This window comes from Pteronotus mesoamericanus, unplaced genomic scaffold, assembly GCF_021234165.1.
Source record: "Pteronotus mesoamericanus isolate MK-2021 breed Mesoamerican mustached bat unplaced genomic scaffold, CSHL_Meso_final contig_52, whole genome shotgun sequence".
Taxonomy (NCBI): domain Eukaryota; kingdom Metazoa; phylum Chordata; class Mammalia; order Chiroptera; family Mormoopidae; genus Pteronotus; species Pteronotus mesoamericanus.
The window spans coordinates 11361455-11378381 of record NW_026555189.1 but is presented as its reverse complement, the minus strand read 5'-3'; the positions used below and the strand labels follow the sequence as shown (position 1 = coordinate 11378381).

The 16927-nt window shown below is 43.0% G+C and overlaps 2 protein-coding genes across 4 annotated transcripts in view; one reads left to right on the top strand and one right to left on the bottom strand.

Moving 5' to 3' along the window:
- Window positions 1-663: 663 nt before the first annotated feature.
- NOB1 (NIN1 (RPN12) binding protein 1 homolog) lies at window positions 664-9943 on the bottom strand. The gene is made up of 9 exons (XM_054579246.1): window positions 9822-9943; window positions 9589-9721; window positions 7999-8129; window positions 6133-6204; window positions 5796-5927; window positions 5491-5688; window positions 4851-4948; window positions 3750-3894; window positions 664-1418 (listed from the first exon to the last, which is right to left on the bottom strand). The coding sequence occupies exons 1-9, from the start codon at window positions 9882-9884 to the stop codon at window positions 1149-1151; spliced, it is 1242 nt and encodes a 413-aa protein (XP_054435221.1). The 5' UTR covers window positions 9885-9943; the 3' UTR covers window positions 664-1148.
- Window positions 9944-14341: 4398 nt separating this feature from the next.
- The window catches only part of WWP2 (WW domain containing E3 ubiquitin protein ligase 2), a 142362-nt gene continuing 139776 nt past the window's right edge, over window positions 14342-16927 (top strand). The window contains exon 1 of one of the 3 annotated variants that reach the window (XM_054579243.1): window positions 14342-14394. The gene's annotated coding sequence lies outside the window, so the exon portion shown is untranslated. Of the gene's footprint in view, window positions 14395-14588; window positions 14652-16927 lie in introns of those variants that run through there. The other 2 variants (XM_054579240.1, XM_054579242.1) reach the window with 2 other exon arrangements.

Here is a 16927-nt window from a genome sequence, read left to right as displayed (position 1 = left end):
AAAATAGGACAAGAAAAATCTGAAATGGAATTTGAACCAAAAAAAAAAAAAATATATATTAGGCAATGGATAAGATTACCATACAGGAAAAAAACCCCGTAATTTAAGGAACTGGAGATAGCACTCTGTACACACTATCAATATAAAGAAATAAAATACTGGGACTCAGCAGGTTCATTTACCAATAATCTAAGTTGACATCATTTAGTGCGCTGCACCAAGGACCTAATTATCACTCAGGTGGCCTTCCTCCCCACAGCGGTAACCTCACGGTAACCGAGGAAACAGTCTGTCACACCCAAGTGGAGGGACATTTTAAAAAACTGACTTGTACTAGTTAAAATGTCAATTTCAGAAAAGACAAAAGCTGAGACACTTTAGAACTGGAGGGAAATGCCACAAGGAACAATACTGGGACAATTTAGTAAAATGTAAATTGTTACATATTAGATAATTATCAAAATTCTAGAATTTGATCATTGTACTGTGGTTACATAAAAGAACATCCTTTTCCTGGAAGATACTTTGTGTACTTGTGTCGACTTGTACTAGGACAAAGCAAATGAAATGTTAACAATAAGTGAATCTTGGTACAAGGCTTTATGGGAGTTCACAATATTGAACTTTCCTGAATGACCGAAACGTATTCAAATTAAAGAGAAAATACAGCAGCACTTAGTTTTATTATAACAAATAGTATTATTTCCTTGTAAAAAAGAGCAATCTAAATGCTTGATCTTCATGTATACTTTACGTGTTAGCCTTCAAATTACCTAAGAAGAAAAATTCTGGCCTATTAAATGAAAATGCATAGAAGCTTGCAACCACATTTATTAGGAAAATATTATCTCTTGGGATTTCCCCTCTTTCAATGTTGAAGATTCACTCCAGGGCACTGTTCCATTTTCATCAAATTCCCCTCACCATGGCAGGAGCCCCAGCTCTCTGGGGGCTCCCAGGCCGACGCACGGCTGAGTCCCACCACAGACCCAAGCTAACCCTCCACAGGAGTTGTGAAGCAGCACACAGGAGCTGGGCCTGCTCTTTCTGTCCAGGTGGCTTTGGGACCAGCACAGCTGGGGGGAATGCAACACCAGAACTCCCTGGCAGCTGCCGCAGCTGTCCAGTTTGCCTGCGGAACTAGCACTTCACCTTTTCTTCACAAACTTCTTTCTGGAAGCATTGGGATTTAACCGTCTCCTCCCAGCTCCCAAAGCGTTGTCTCGAACCTGCAGGATAGCTGACCGGCTGGAGATGTCATTCTCTGCAAAGGGAGACAGCCCAGCTATGTAGTCAGGGGCAAACACATCAGTTTTCTGCCGGGCCTTGCGGGAGAGTCGCAGCTGAGGGAAGCGCTGGTCCTCAGTCAGATGAGGGTTGACAGCATATTTGCCCCCCTTGGGAGTGGGAAGTGAATACTGCAAACCAGACAAAGAAAGGCCATTAGAAGGACGGTGATCCAATCCATACAAGTCAGATCCTATTAACGTCAAGCTTACCTGACAGCTCTGGCTGCAGGCGATGACATCAATGGAGTCTCTCATTAACTGCCTACTATGCACTAAGTACATGATATGCATATTCCCACTTGATCCTCACCTCAACTCATAGATGAAAAACCCAACAGAGCATTTAGACTACATACCCTCAGCTAAAGAAAAAAAAAATTGTGTGTTTGTGTGTATACATATGGATGTGTGCCTGTCAATATACACATCTATATAGACACAGAGAGAGAGAGAGAGATAGAGAGAATATATATACACACTCCAGTAAGTACAATTTTCACAATGGTATGTATTAGCAATTCTGAAGCAATAACATATATTCTAGTGTTGAACAAATAAACAATTAGGGAAAATGGTGTTAATGAGGGTGTCATGAATATGAGAGAGGGGACTAGAGTGAAATCTATGGTGTTGAGTTGAAATAAGTTATAAACTCAGTTTTCAATACATGTGCGTATTTACATTTACATGTACATGTACCTATTTACCAGCTCTGTCCACTGTGGGCTGAAAATCAATGACACCCTAGGACAATGAGCACACCCAGTGCCCAGATCTTTGCTTCTAAAACCCATTCTCCATAAAGGTGACCCAAAGCTGCTCAGGGAAATGGCCACCGCCAGGGCAGAAGCAGTATAAGAAGAGTTGGAACATTTTGCTGTGCTACAAAGAAAGTGTTCAGATAACTGGGACACAAAAGGACACAGAAGCCACTTGAAGGGCCTCCATGAACAGCTGAGCATCTGGATAACTAATGACAGTAATGGACCATAGCTCACACACTAAAACAAAAATCCACAGGGTCACACTCATATAAATAAATACATTAACAGGGGAAAATTCCTCTTTACAGCAGAATGCCAAGTAATGAATATAGAAAGAATAATGAAATTAGAAAATCACCACATGGCAACCATCACTGTAAACATTGATTCAGGTTAACTCTAGCCAAGAGTTAAAGTTCAATGAGAAACAGTAAATACAATTACATAGTATTGGATTATCTTTTCATAAGTAACCTATCACAAATAATAACTTTATAGGAAATCTGTGGCAAAGTATGAATATGGTCCATTGGTTAGACAGTAGTATTACGGCAATGTTAACATTTTTTTAAAAGGAAGTGGAGCAGTCCATTGAATAGTTCCTCAAGTTTTATTTTTAAAGGTTTATTCATTTTTAGAGGTGGAAGGGAAAGAAACACCCCTTATTGTACTGTGCTTACTGTCTCCCTATGATGATACGAGATGGTACAATGCCTACGTGAAGGCTGCCTGCGTGAGGGGAAGGGCTCGGGCACTGTGAGGGGCGAGGCCACGGCAACGGTGACGAACACCAGCCCTGCGAGGCTGCGACAGCCCATCTGATGACCAAGCCGGTTAAGTGACTAATGGCAGGGAGCGTATGTAACGTGAGATTTCATCATGCGGCTCAGAATGGTGCACAACTTCTGAATTGTTCATTTTTGGAAATGCCATTTAATATTTTCAGACTGCAGTGGACTGTGGATATAACCTGAGTCTGCAGTAAGCAAAACCACAAATAAGGGGGAGCGGGGCTACTGTATAAAATGACGAAGCAAATGTGGTAGAAGATTAACACAGGGAAATCTAAGTGAAGGGTAGATGGGAATTATTTGTCCTATTTTTGCAACTTTTTTATAAATCTAAAATTATTTCAAAATAGACAAATTTTAAACATTCTTTTCACGCATGAGTGGCAGTCGCCACACGTGGAGAACTCCGTGCCCAGCTATTACACTCCGACAGTCGTGCTGTCTCTCAACCCTTCTCTCCAGATTCCTCAAAACAAATACACAGCTGCTATGTATCCAGCCCAGGCCTTTCTTTTGTGCTGAGCATTTAACACTTCCATCCGTCCGGTTCACAAAGCTTCTGGGAACTCTGCCCATCCTCAGACACTTGCACAAATCCTACCACCACACTGTGAATGACCTCCCTCTTCGTGACCCCGCGGGCATTTGGCCCTTATCATCTACTCCCTGGAATTACAGGGTATTTATCATTAAATTGCAGACTCCTCAAAAACCTCACAGGGAGGCTCTGTCATGCCCTGTCTCCAATGTGTCTCAGCACCTAGATTACAGGCTTTCCGGAACTATCTTGTAGAAACCATGGAGAAATTTGTCTGCCCTCCATTACTTCCAAAGCTGGTGCTAAGAGGTATCACTTTCCCCGGCCTAGACCCTGCCATCGGAGGCGTGAGAGACAAGCCACTCACCCGGAGGCCCCGCGGATTGAGCACCTTAGGGTTGCGGGAAAAGTGCATGCGCAGGGTTCCATCATCGCTAACAGTCACAGACACTTTCTTCAGGGTCTTGTTTCCACAATGGGAACAGAATACTCGGCTCGTGTCAGATGTTGTCCTGGAGACATAAAAAAGGACGCTCTGTACTGCAGCCACAGGCAGCAAACCCTGTCCCCAGAGCACAAGAAAAGCCACAGGACTGCAGGGGGAAAGGACAGCAAATGGGGAAAGCCTGCACTGCACCGTGCGCATCACAGACCAAGGCCGCCCCGCCCCACGCTGGCGATCCAAGCCAACTGCAGCTGCATTTCCCAGCAGGCAAAGGCCGAAACACAAAGAGCAGGTGTGCTAATATGAAAATTGAGGATTTCGTTACATTAACAATGAACCCTTACTGAATTCTGCCAGGCATTAGTCTACAGGTGGCACATGAAAACAATCCTATGGGGTTGTCGCTATCTTCAATTTACAGATGGAGAAACAGAGGCAAGGTAAGGTAGCTTATTCAAGGTGACATAGCTTGTAAGTGCAGATATAAACCCACGGAGCCTGGCTCCAGAATCAATGCTCTTAACATCACCGTACTTTCTTAAGGGACAGGTTATTACAGCTCTGAATGCCTCTGAATGAGAACCTAGGCATTAAACCAGGGGGTAGATCTGGAAGTGCCAAGGATTTATTAACAAATTATACAGGAAACACAAAAGCTGCTATGGTCGAATGTGTGTGGGTGGTGGCCCCAGGCCCCAAGGCTTGCCTCTTTCCTGCCCTCCAAAGCCCCACGGGGACCTCCCACCCATGTAGTACTTCAGAGCAAAACCCAGGCATTGTTCCATCCATAAACATTTCCATTCTTATCATCAAGTGAGGAGGGCTCTTTGCTCCAGAACCCACACCTTAAACCCTAGGCCATAAATACAAGGACTAAAAAGGTCTCTATTTCTCAGGTGGGATGAGGGATACACATGAATGAGGCATGCAAGGCAAGGCTCTCCTTCAGGAACTGTGGAATAGGGACAGGAAGAGAGGAGAGGGTTCAGTAAAAGGCACTGGGTCCGATTATCAGTAACTTACTTGAAACAGCCGTGGCAGCGCAAGATGTAGCTCCGGGCTTCCCGGATCAGCATGCCGTTCACCGCCAGCACATGCAGCCCCATCTGGAGCAGAACATTCTGCCAACAACAAGTTAATGCAGAACTGAACTCAGAGCACAATTCAATTTTCTTTTAACATCTGTATAATTACAGTTAAAGAACTTCACAAACCCGGGTTGGACTCCCAAAGGGCTTCTGCTAAGGAAAGGTAAACTCAGGATAACTCTTAGGACGTGCAAAGTGGGACAAGGATACGGGTTTATCTCAAGCACTGGGGTTCGTGCTCATTGATTCCACCACGTCCCCTCATTAGTCATCTCTCTTAACATTTATTTTGTCAGAGTAAATATGCTCATTTCTGGGCTGGAAACCCTCCCTATTTTCTTTAAGTACTTAACTGAGAAAACATCATACCCACTGGAAAAAAGGATCAACAGATTATGAATAGTAAACATTACAAATTTAATATCCTATATACATTTTGTCACTATGATTCTCTAGCCTCCAAGCAAATGAAAAATTACCAAAAAGCACAGGCAACACATAATCGCTCTGAGGGACCACGGCCCATGACAGGTATGACACTAAGCCCAGGGCTAACTGATGCCCATTCCACCCACCTGCATGGCAAAGTCTGTAGTCACACAGCCGACCCGCACGTCCTTTGGGATGGTGCACTGTTCAAAATCCCTCTGGATCTGCTTGATGTTGCTGGGGGTTATCCACCCCCCATCATCATCACTATCTTCGTCTTTCCTTTCTTGAAATCCATTCTCTTCTTTCTCCTCCTCACTTGCAACATCCTCACCTTCGTCAACCTAAAACACACATGAACAGAATTCACAAATTCCCAGCCCACAGGGAACAAACAGTAGGGGGAGCCAGCGTGCTGTCACCAGGAGGAGACAGTAAAACAGGGTCTTACCAGCAGTAGCTCCTGCAGGTCCCGATCAATATTAGGCAAAGGGTTTCTCCAGAACATGAAGGAACTGAATTCTAGGTACTCAGGCTCACTGTCTAGGTGTTCATGCTTTACTGTCTCTCGTGGGGGTTTAGGCTAAGGTTAAAAGAATAATAATTTTAATACCTGAACATTAGAGGGTTACAGATGAAACGATACATGGTATACAAGTCGATTGGACAGGGCTGGACAAACTATGGTATGAGTCTAGGTAGGTAAATCTGGTTCACTGTAAACAATTTGTGGAGATCTGACTTGCAACAGGAAGGGCTTGACAAACGTGACTTGTATAAGGAACTACCTTTGAGGGCAGATGGAAACCAGAAATGTGTAGAGGAGTTTCGGGGTGCTGAATCGATGAGCTCACTTTAACCTTTAAAAAGAAAAGAAAAGTGACAGCTCTAAGCGAAGAAATACACTTTGAAAATTGAACATGGAAAATTAAAACGAGAGAAAACAGATGCTCCCTCTGGGGAGAACACCCACGCCTCTCCCTTCCCCAGCCCTCCCCCAGGTACCTTATACCTTTGCCCTTCTCATTCCTAAGCTCCAAGGGCCCTTCTCTGCCTCTGTAACTTGTTTCCTGAGCTGCCGCAGCCCAGCTACCTCACTTCTACTACCTCTGTAACTTCCTAAATAAACTTTCTCTTATAATTTGAAAAGAGAAAGTATTTTCCCTCAGTTATTGAAATAAAACATACGCGAAGTTTAAAAAAACTGGAAAATACATACGGTCATGTGCCATTTAAAGACAGGAACATATTCTGGAAAATGGGTCATTAGGCAATTTCATCGTTGCGCTAACATCATGGAGTGCACCTACACGAACCTGGATGGTCTAATCTACTCCTCACCTAGGCTACGTGGTATATGCTGTCATACAGGTGGTCTGTCATGCACTGAAACGTCATTATGCAGCGCATGACTATATAAAGGATTATTCAGTGATTCCACTACCAAATAACCACTTTGTGGCATTTCTTTTTTTGTCTTTATACATAAAGCTGTAATGAACATCATCATCTACAAAACTTGGAAGTATCTTTGGTTGCATCCTTAGGATAAGTGCCCAAGAGTGCAATTGCTGGGTGAAAGGACAGGCTTTTTGAAAGCTTCTGTATAAAAAATACTAACTCCTGCCCAAAAGGCTGCAGGAAAAGGCAATTTGTAAGAATGAGGAATAGATGGATGTCAAATGGAAACCCAGCCACCAGTCAGAGTCAGTTTATGTACAACTATTCTATCTTTGCTCCCCTTCTCCCCCAAAACATTCCAGTGACACGCAAAAGTCTGTATCTTAGGCATCACTTTCAGATTTTGTGGACTGAAGGATTCTAAACCTAGGTGAAAACAAGTTGAGGGCAGTTCCAGTGAGTATAGGAATGTGAGTCCACCGTGGTTTTGGTGTGTTAAGACAGAGAAGATTAAGCAATTCTTTGTCAACACTATTTGGAATTAATTATTATAAGGTTAATTATTTGGCTTCCAAGAATCCTCTGGCCTGGAAACAGCCAATGGGGCCCAGGCACGAATCCATCATTCTCTTCAACCTAGTTAAGCTGGGCAGGTCCCTAAAAGCACAACGGGAACCCAAAATTCTGAAAGTATCAAGGATTAAAAAAAAAGGGCAAGTTTAAGTGTTCTTGCTTCTGAAAAGAACTGTTTCTACTAAAAAGAAAAAAGAAAGTGACAAAGAGTTGATTTTTACTCTTCATTTTCCAAATTTAACCAATCTTTCCAAGAACCTACAGATCAAAAGACTGACACACATTTTGCTAATTGCAATGTATGATCCTTATCTGGATCCTGACCCAAGCAAATAAACTATTTTTAAAATTTTTTAAAATTGGGACACGTAAACACTAACTGGTTATTTGACAATATTAAAGAATTATTATTAGTAGTATTACATAGGTATAATAATGACTTTGTGGCTACTTTTAAAGAGAAACGCACTGAGAAATAATCTATCAGTGATATACGATGTCGAGGTTTAAAAGGGGTGGTAGGCCGGTACAGAAGAAAACAGAAAGACCATGAGTTGATAATTGTGGCAGCAGAGTGATGGGGACCCTGAGTCCATTATACAATTCCCCCTACCTTTGTACGTCTGATACTCCCCATAACAAAGTTAAAATAAATAAAATGAACTGTCCTCCTGGTTTACCTTTTCTGGTTCTTGTTTTAAGTGTGACACCCCAACAAACTCTGCTTCCAACTGGTAGGTAAGTGCCAGGACTTGGATGTCTGTGGCAGAGAGGCTGGGATAGTCTCCAGTTTTCTTTGAAAACTCAGTCACTGTAAACAAAAGATCCTCAACTTCAGTTAGAGGCAAAAAGTCTTATGACCTTAGATAACCATAATGAAAGCATGAAAAGAACTTAGGATCAATATGCCAAGAAAAACCTCTCTTAATACTATCATCTATTGCCTCATCTTTTTCTAATCATAGCTGACATTTGTATTTTCTACCACAGAGGTTCATGACAGTTAGGTTTACTGTGCTATCCCTATTGAGTACAGATGAAGGAACAGGAGAACAAAGTTAAAGGAAAGTCATTCAAAGTTAGCGTAATATTTGCAGATGGTAAGTTCTTTATCTGCGTTAGGTTTTGATATTATGTCAGAAGAGGTCTCTGCTTTCCCAGTTCTAAAATTCTTTCAACAATCCAGATTAACAAAACAGATGATCAGATTCCAAAATGTGATGGAAAGTTAATCCAATCAATAACTCTTGTAACCTATGGTGAAACAAACACTGCTCTGTAACAAATATTGAACAGTTTCTGTGTATGAAACAAACATCCCGTCCACGTTTAGCACATAGTAAATGCCAGCTATTACCACTGTTATTCTCCTGAGACATCATCAATAAACATGTACAGCAAAATTTTCTGACACATTAACAGAAAGATGTGTTGTGGTCATTGCTACATGGAACAGTAACTGTACTACTCATATTTCCTAAAAAGCAGGTATTAATTAACAGCAGCTATTTCACTGGGTACTGTTAAAAGCCTTTCATTTCGTCCCTCAACCAAATCCGATTAAGTACCTCAGAAAGATTAAGTGACATGTCAAAGATTTCACAGTAAGTTGATGGAGAAAGCTACAGGAGTCACAAACTAACAACGTAGCCAACATCTCCGGTATCCGCCTCTGAACCCTAAAGACACTTCCAATCACCTAGGACCTTTCCTGGGCATCACCTTGATCCCTAAGAGAACGATGCTAAGGCAAGTGATAATTGTTTAGTTTTCTTCCAGGGCTAATGCAAAGCCACAAGCCACCCCCCACCGCCGTTTTGTTTTGTTTTTTAATTTGACGCTGGCCTCTATACCCAAAACAATTATGCAACACAATTATCACTCTGATCTACTGAAAAGAAATAGGCAAGAGTAAGAAATCTTGGCTCTTCTACTTTTAATCCAAATTTACTGGATGCTTGCAAAGCGACAGACACTATACTGAGTGACAGTCCTCATTTAATCCTCTCAGCAACCTCTGAGGTAGGTACTGTTACTACCCCCATTTTACACAGGGGGCATTCGAAGCCTAGAGAGTCTGATGATGTACCCAAGGGTATAAAGCTAGTGACTGGCAAGGCTAGGCTGACTCCTGACTCAGGAAGCTTCTTTTCTATCATAAACTCCTTAGAACGTGAAGTTTCTAAGTTAACTGTTGATAAAGTAGCCAGACCGCAACCCGCACCCGGGGCTGGTCTCATCTACACCCTGCGACGCAGTTCCGCACTCACCCAGCCGCACGTATTCCGGATAGGGCTCCTTGAAACGCAGCTCGTAGGGCAGGACGGCGAGGCGCCTGCGCGTGGCCCTGTCCCGAATCTCGCTGACTACATCCCGAACGGTATAGATGTTCTTCCCAATGTCCTGCGAGAGACCGGCCCAGCTCAGCATACCCACCAACCCCCCGCCCTCCTGCAGGGGCTGCCAGCCAGGCCCTGCTCCTCATCACCCTAATTCCCCATACCTGCAAAGCCGAGTCCTGCAGGAAAGCTCCGGCGTCCGCCACAACGTGCTCCACAAGCTCCATCTTGGTCAAAGAAGCCCGGAGTGCGCTTGCGCCTGCCCCTAAGTCCTACTCTGGGCCTGTAGGAGATTGCAAGGGAGGCCGCAATTTAGTAGCGCCTTCTGGCGGCCGAGCCGGCACCTCCCAGCTCAGGCTACCCAGACGCATGCGCGCTGCGTCAGCAGCCCATCCGTGGTCTGAGGGGCGGGGCGGGGCGGGGGCGGGGGGCGGGGCGGGGTGGGCCAGGGGCGGGGCGGGCCAGGGGCGGGGCGGGCCAGGGGCGGGGCGGGCCAGGGGCAAGGGGATTCCCAAAGAAACACGCTTCAGCGTCCACGCCTTACAGCATTTTTCTACTCTTAAACCTGTATATATTCTCATTGTTAAAAGTCAGTCGATACAGATAGTCTAATTTAATGATCACAAGCCTTTAAGATAGATACTATTTTACAGTCAAGGGATAGCTACTCAAGACAAACAAGAACTGCTATCCCGGCTAGTAAGTGGTTGTAACAAGATTAACACCCAGACAAACCGACTTGGAGACACTTCCTTAACCATTATGCCATAGCAGTGATTCTCAACCTTTTTCATCTTATGACATAAAGTAATTACTAGGATTCTGTGGCACACCAAAAAATATGTAATTTTTGCAGATCTGACAAAGAAAAAAGTTATTTTAATTTGTTCACAATGGACAGCTGTTGTGTTGGCTGTTGGGATTTTAAAATTGGACAGTCTAAGGGAAAAGAGGTCAGTGCCCCAGTATAGTCAGTCATGTTTTAAAAATTCTCGCAGCACACCTGTTGAAAATCACTATGCTGCAGTGACTGCTGCTTATGTATCCCAACTTTATTTTGAATATTTTCAGGCCACCAGTCTATGTCTTATTTACTTTAATATCCTCACCCCACTTTCCTAAGCAAGGCACATTAAGTCATTGCTGAATTTAACTGAAGGGGTATGAGATGATTTCTGAATTCCCTATCAAACCTGAGATTTCATCATTTCTATATCTGGCCTAGTACAAATTCATGCTGGTGAACTTTAGCTGAATGTTACTTGAGTTTTCAGTCACCAGTCTTCAGTGATGTTGGGCTATTACACAACTTCTTTGTCAAGTCTTCAATCTTAACCCTTGATTATAATTTATGTAGCCTGCTTACAAAAATCGTTCAGTGCCCTTCAGCAATTGCCCAAATCCTTTTTCCTTCCCCAGCCATCTGTCTCTTGTTCTTATCACTTAGCCTCTTTGGCCTCCAGAGCCACTGACTGGTTCCTGCCCTACCTGCCCTGCCTGAAACAGCCTGATCAAAAGCTATTTTTCTTTTTTTCTTTTTAAATTGACTGGGGGTGGGGAGAGAAAGAGAGGAGGAGAGACAGAGAGGGAAAGAGAAACAACATCAATTTGTTGTTCCACTCATTTATGCATTCATTAATTGATTTTTGTATGTGTCCTGACCAGAGATTGAACCTACAACTTTGGCATATTGGGACAATATGGGCCAGAGGCCTGAAGCTCTACATTCATTCCTATTACTCTGACCAAGTTCTTATCTTATGCCTATGCCTAGAAAATGTAATCCACTCAATACTAGTAATCCTCTAATTTCTCCTTCTTTGATTGATTGCTCTTGTTGCCTAAAAAGGGAGGACAGAACTTGACTCTATAATTAAAAAGGTTTATTGAAATTGATAGTGATAATTCTGTAAACCTTAGGATGAAGAATGAGCTAGATCAGTGGTTCTCAAACTTAAGTGTGCCTCAGAATCACCTGGAGAGACTGCAAACACAGATTGATGGGTCTCACCCTCAGTTTCTGATTCAGTAGGTCTGGGCAGGGCCTGAGATTTTGTATTTCTAATAAGAAATTAGCTACCTGCTGATCTGCTGATCTGGAGGACACACTCGAGAACCACCGATTAGGGAAACAGGAAAAGAATGATCATGCTTTGAGCCATTCTAGTAAACATATTAATATGCAGGCATACCTTGGAGATATTGCTGGTCAGCTCCAGAGCACTGGAATAAAGAGAGTGTCATAATAAAGTATTGTAATGCTTTTGCGGGTGGGGTGGTCTTATCTTCAATTTGTAGAAAATGCAACACTCTGCAGTGCAGTAAAGCAAAGTGCCATAAAATGGGGTATGCCTGCAAAAGGATTCTTGACACTGTAGCTTTGATCATTTTTATAGTATTTTAATTTCTTTTCTGCTTCCCTATAATGGTCTCTACAGTCTCTAAGCCCCCTAAAGCCTTAGAAGGACTTTCATTTATTTAAGAAATTTGTATTGACAGCTAATTTATACCACCATGGGTTGGGTGATAGAACTGCTATCAACAAAGTGATATTTTGTGTAGCAACTAGGGACACCATTAGACTTTATGACTTTGGAGCCAGATCTTGAAGGATGAGTAGGGCAAAGGCACCAAAGGTAGGAAAGTCCAAGGGGGTGTTCAGGGAATTGGTGGTAGTGCCTGTGGTAACCGTGTGACCGGGGCTCTCAGAGGTGAAATGAACCACGACACATCACTCTTTGAAGCTCCTGGTTTTTTTAAAAGTGGAGCAATCTCAAACGCTATTAGGAATATTGTGGTCACTTTAAATAGTTTACATTAACAACATTTTCAAATACATATAGGAGGACAATGTATAATTCATTTGGAGATAATGTCAACTTTTACATGTGAGGCCCTTTACAAGGGAGAAGGTACTGCATGTGTGCTAGTGAAGATCTGAGTTCATTTCCAGGACTGGAAAATGTAGAGACTATGAGAATATATGCTAACAGTGGTTTAGGGGAGAGAAAAACTTGACGCAGAAGAAACACTATGTGAAATCAATACGTATCCCTAGAATTCCCTTGGACTTCTCTGGGAGTGTCAAGACTTTCATGTTTCTGCCTTTGCCCTTGTTTATTCCTTGGCCTGAAAATTCTGCCTGCCAATCACTGCTTAGTTTCCAAAAGTGGCTCAATTTCTCCTTTGTAAACTAGTCCCTGATTACCCAAATCAGATTTTTCCCCAAGGACAGATCTGAACTCTTGTTTCTCCCTACACTTAAGACATTTCAGCCCCGGCTGGTGTGGCTCTGGATTGAGTGCCTGCCTGGGAACCAAGAGGTCACTGGTTTGATTCCTAGTCAGGGCACATACCTGGGTTGTGGATCAGGTCCTTGGTGGGGAGCACGTGAGAGGCAACCATGCATTGATGTTTCTCCCTCTCCGTGGCCCTCTCTCTAAAAATAAATAAAATCTTTAAAAATAAAAGACATTTCAGTTCTGTCACTCAATGAGCAGTTACTGTATTATTTCTGCTTTGCATTGTTGTTAGCTATGTAGCTTACTTCTTTAACTAAGTTGAAAATCAGGGACTATGTTTTAGGTGTCTTTTCCTTAAATGAACATGTCAATTTACTTGAACTTTTTGGGGGCAATTTTATGATGAAATATTTCAGATTTTTATATGTTTTTTAAAAAAATTCTCCTCCATAGGACCTACAACATTGAGTTCAGTGCTCAGGAAGTGTTGATGAAATTTATTCATTCAACAAATTATTTAAAGAGGCTTCCTATGAGCCAGGTACTGCCTTAGAAATTGGGATATGCAGGAACGGGGCTATGGGAAGGGAAGGAAGAGAGATGAGTTGCTATTGTAAATAGGGTGATCAAGAAAAGCTTCACTGAGAGAGACAATTGAGCAAACATCTGAAAGTGATGAGAGGGTTAGCTTTCCAGAGAGAGGGAAGAGCAAGTCCAGAGGGCCTACGGCCAGAGTGGCTGAAGCAAACAAAGTACTGGGGGGAGGATTAGCTGGAGATGAATGAGAGAAATAAAGGGGAAATATGGGGGAAGGGCTTTATAAATCACAATATATACTGTAGCATTTACTCCTTCCAAACTTAAAGACTCAAAAATAACAATAATTGTGCACAGTGCTTATGGCTAATTTGTAGTACTTTTAATCAATAGTTATTAAAGGTGAAAACGGGCCTTCATTCAATTTGCCAAAAAGGTCCAGACCAACTATAAAAAATTTTGATTTTAATTTATAAATTTCTCTCTGTTCTGTAGATTGAGAGAATGGTGGTTAGTTTGGTGTGGGGTATTTTATCACTCAGGCAGGGGTTTTGAAGATTTTCTCTTTTGCTTTTTGTTACAAGAACAGATGCCTCACAAAAGCTGGAATTTTTGTGTTTCCAGAGGCCAGGACAGTGCTCCACTCATGATAGGCATACAGTTGCCAGATTCAGCAAATAAAAATACAAGGTGTCCAGTTAAATTTGCTTTTCAGATAAACTCTTTTTAGGGTAGATACGTATGTCCCAGGCACTATTTGGGACATACACATTACACAGTTGCTTATCTGAAATCCAAATTTAACCGGATGTCCTGTATTTTATCTGGCAACCCTGCTAAGGGGCTCAATAAATATTTGATGAATTGATTGAATGGCTTCCTCTCACCTGTAAAGTGGAGCCAGTAATAGACCTGCCCACCGGGGCGATGGAAGGAACTTAGGGAGCGCCTGGCGCTAGTGAGTCCGCAATTTATTTGATTGCTCGGGAGCCGTCCAACTAATGGGAAACGCTTATACTTTAAACCATACAAAGGATAAGAAAGCCGCCTTGGGGCAAAGGATCGCAGGCCAGGCCTAGGTTGCCCATACCTGCGGGTGCGGCCAGCCTCTTCCGGGTCAGTTGACCGTGCGCGGCCACGTGACCCGGCCCGAGTGCGGGTGGTGGAAGGCGGAAGTGGGAGCGGAGTTGGGCGCCTCTTCTGTGGTCCCTGCAGGTAGCTAGAGCAAGCACGGTGGGCTCGGGGGGCAGGTGGAGGTGCGGGGCAGGCCTGGGGCTGCTGCGGCTGGCGGTGGGCCGTGGGCGGTGCAGTTGGGGCGCCGGGGGGCTGTGGCTTCCTGTGGGAGGGGCCTGGCGCGGCGGTTCCGGCCTCCGAGGAGGGGTGTCCCGGCTCCCGCCCTGGCGGGGTGGGCGCGCCGCGGGCCGTGCACGGGGGCTTCTCCGAGGTGGGCGCGGAGGCAGCCAAGCGTGCGGTGACGGACTGCAAGTCCTTCCAGAAGGGGAATGGAGTTTAGGGGACAGGGATGGAGAAGGGTGACCTCTGTGGAAGGGTCAAGACAGGAGGAAGGGGCAGCTTGGGACTAAACTGGAGGGGGCGCCTGAGAATGGCCATGTGCCTTGGAGGGAAAGAAGGGAAATATCACAATGATGATGCCTGAATCCCAGCTGAGAGTCGTCGTCTTCTTTCTTCTGTGTAAATGATTGTTACCCAAGAGTTTGATTTCGGTCCCATTCAGTTTCTAAACTTTAGGAGGGATCACGGAATCTTCTCTTGCTTTCGTCACACCCACATGGTCCTGCTAGGGTAGAGTTTCCACTTCTTGGGGACCCAGCCCTTCAGATCAGCTTTCTTTGAGATTTTCCCCAGATCACATCAACTTCTAGGCTGCAAAATAGTGTGGGCACTTTGCTCTGGCCATAAAATGGCTTTTAGCTTATGCAGTTAAGTATGACCTAATTTTGGGGAGTCAAACACAGTGTAATTGAAATTAAATGCACCTGTGTCTTTTTAGTTTTTAAAATGCATTGTAGTGACTGCTGAAACCTTGGCCAGTGTCTACTTTTACCGCTTTATGACTTTTTCTCCTTCAGTCTAAATTATTCAGCTTCTGTTACCATGTGACTACTTATGTTGACACACTGTAACTAGGTAGGGTGGCTGCGAGGTCTGTGTTGTGCTCCTTGCAACTATGACCTGGATCATGATTTTGAGATTAAATGCCTTTGTGAAAAGCTGTTTACCATTTTTTCCTTTGTGTTTACTAAAATTTGCACCAGTGAAATGAATTTCATAGATGTTGTATAACTGGAGTGAATGTTCAGACTAGATATTCACAGGAAGGGACATCATTTTGAACCCAAAATGTTACAAGTAGGAAAAAAAAACAACTTTGCTAATGTATTATGAGGTGAGGTTTTTGGGGTATTTGATAAACATTTAAAATGGATTTTTGTAGCAGTTCCGTGAGTTAGGCTGGGCAGGTGTTACTCTCATTTCACAATGAACAAGCAGAACTAAGAAGACTTGATTTTTTAACTCATTGCTGTTTCTTGTTTACTGGTCTCTCCCTGTTAAACTGTTAAACCCTCAAGGGCAATATTCATATCTTATTTGGTCACTAGCCTAGTGTCTGGCATGTTATGGGCACTTGGTAAGATTGGTGAATAAACACATTTCTGAAGGTCACAAAGCTGTAAGTGGAGGACAAGGGATTTGAACCCAAGTCCTAGTTCTTTTGTCAGGACTTGCCATATGATGCTGATAGGCCTGGGAAAAAGGCTTACATGGGCTTCTCAGTCTCTTTTACTTAATGACTACTTTCCCATTTACGAAGGGTTTATATCAACATCCCTTTTAATTTTCACCACGGTCCTGTAAAAGCCAGTATTGTCCCTGTTCTACTGGTGAAGAAATTGAGGCTTAGTAAAGTGCTTCGCTTTAGAGTCCAGAGCTAGCAAATGAATTAGCAGGGACTGAAGACCAGGCCTCTTATCTTTAGACCCATACTTTTTCATTCACAGAAGCAATATGAAGTTTTATTTAAAAGTATTTTTAAAGTATAAAATATGACATTTTAATAAAAAAATAGTAAATAGATTACAGCAAAAATTGTGAATGTAGAATGCAGTTAAAGTTCAGAAAACTCTGTACTCTACCATAGCTGCCTCTTCCTGGGAAAACCTTCTTTCATTCAATGAATATTTGTAAAGTGGCTACTCTATGCCAGGCATTGTACTAGAGTTGAGCTGTCCGGTATGCTGGCCACTGGCCACATGAGGCTATCTAGCGCTGGAGGTGGGCTATTAGTACAAGTACTGTATACAGCCAATTTTGAAGATTTAGTATGAAAAGTGAAATAATCTCATTGATGTTTTTGTATAATAATAAATATTAATACATCATAAGGATATACTGTAAATGGTAACTTTGGGGAGTTAAACACAGTATAATTGAAATTAAATTCACCTGTGTCTTTTTAGTTTTTAATATGT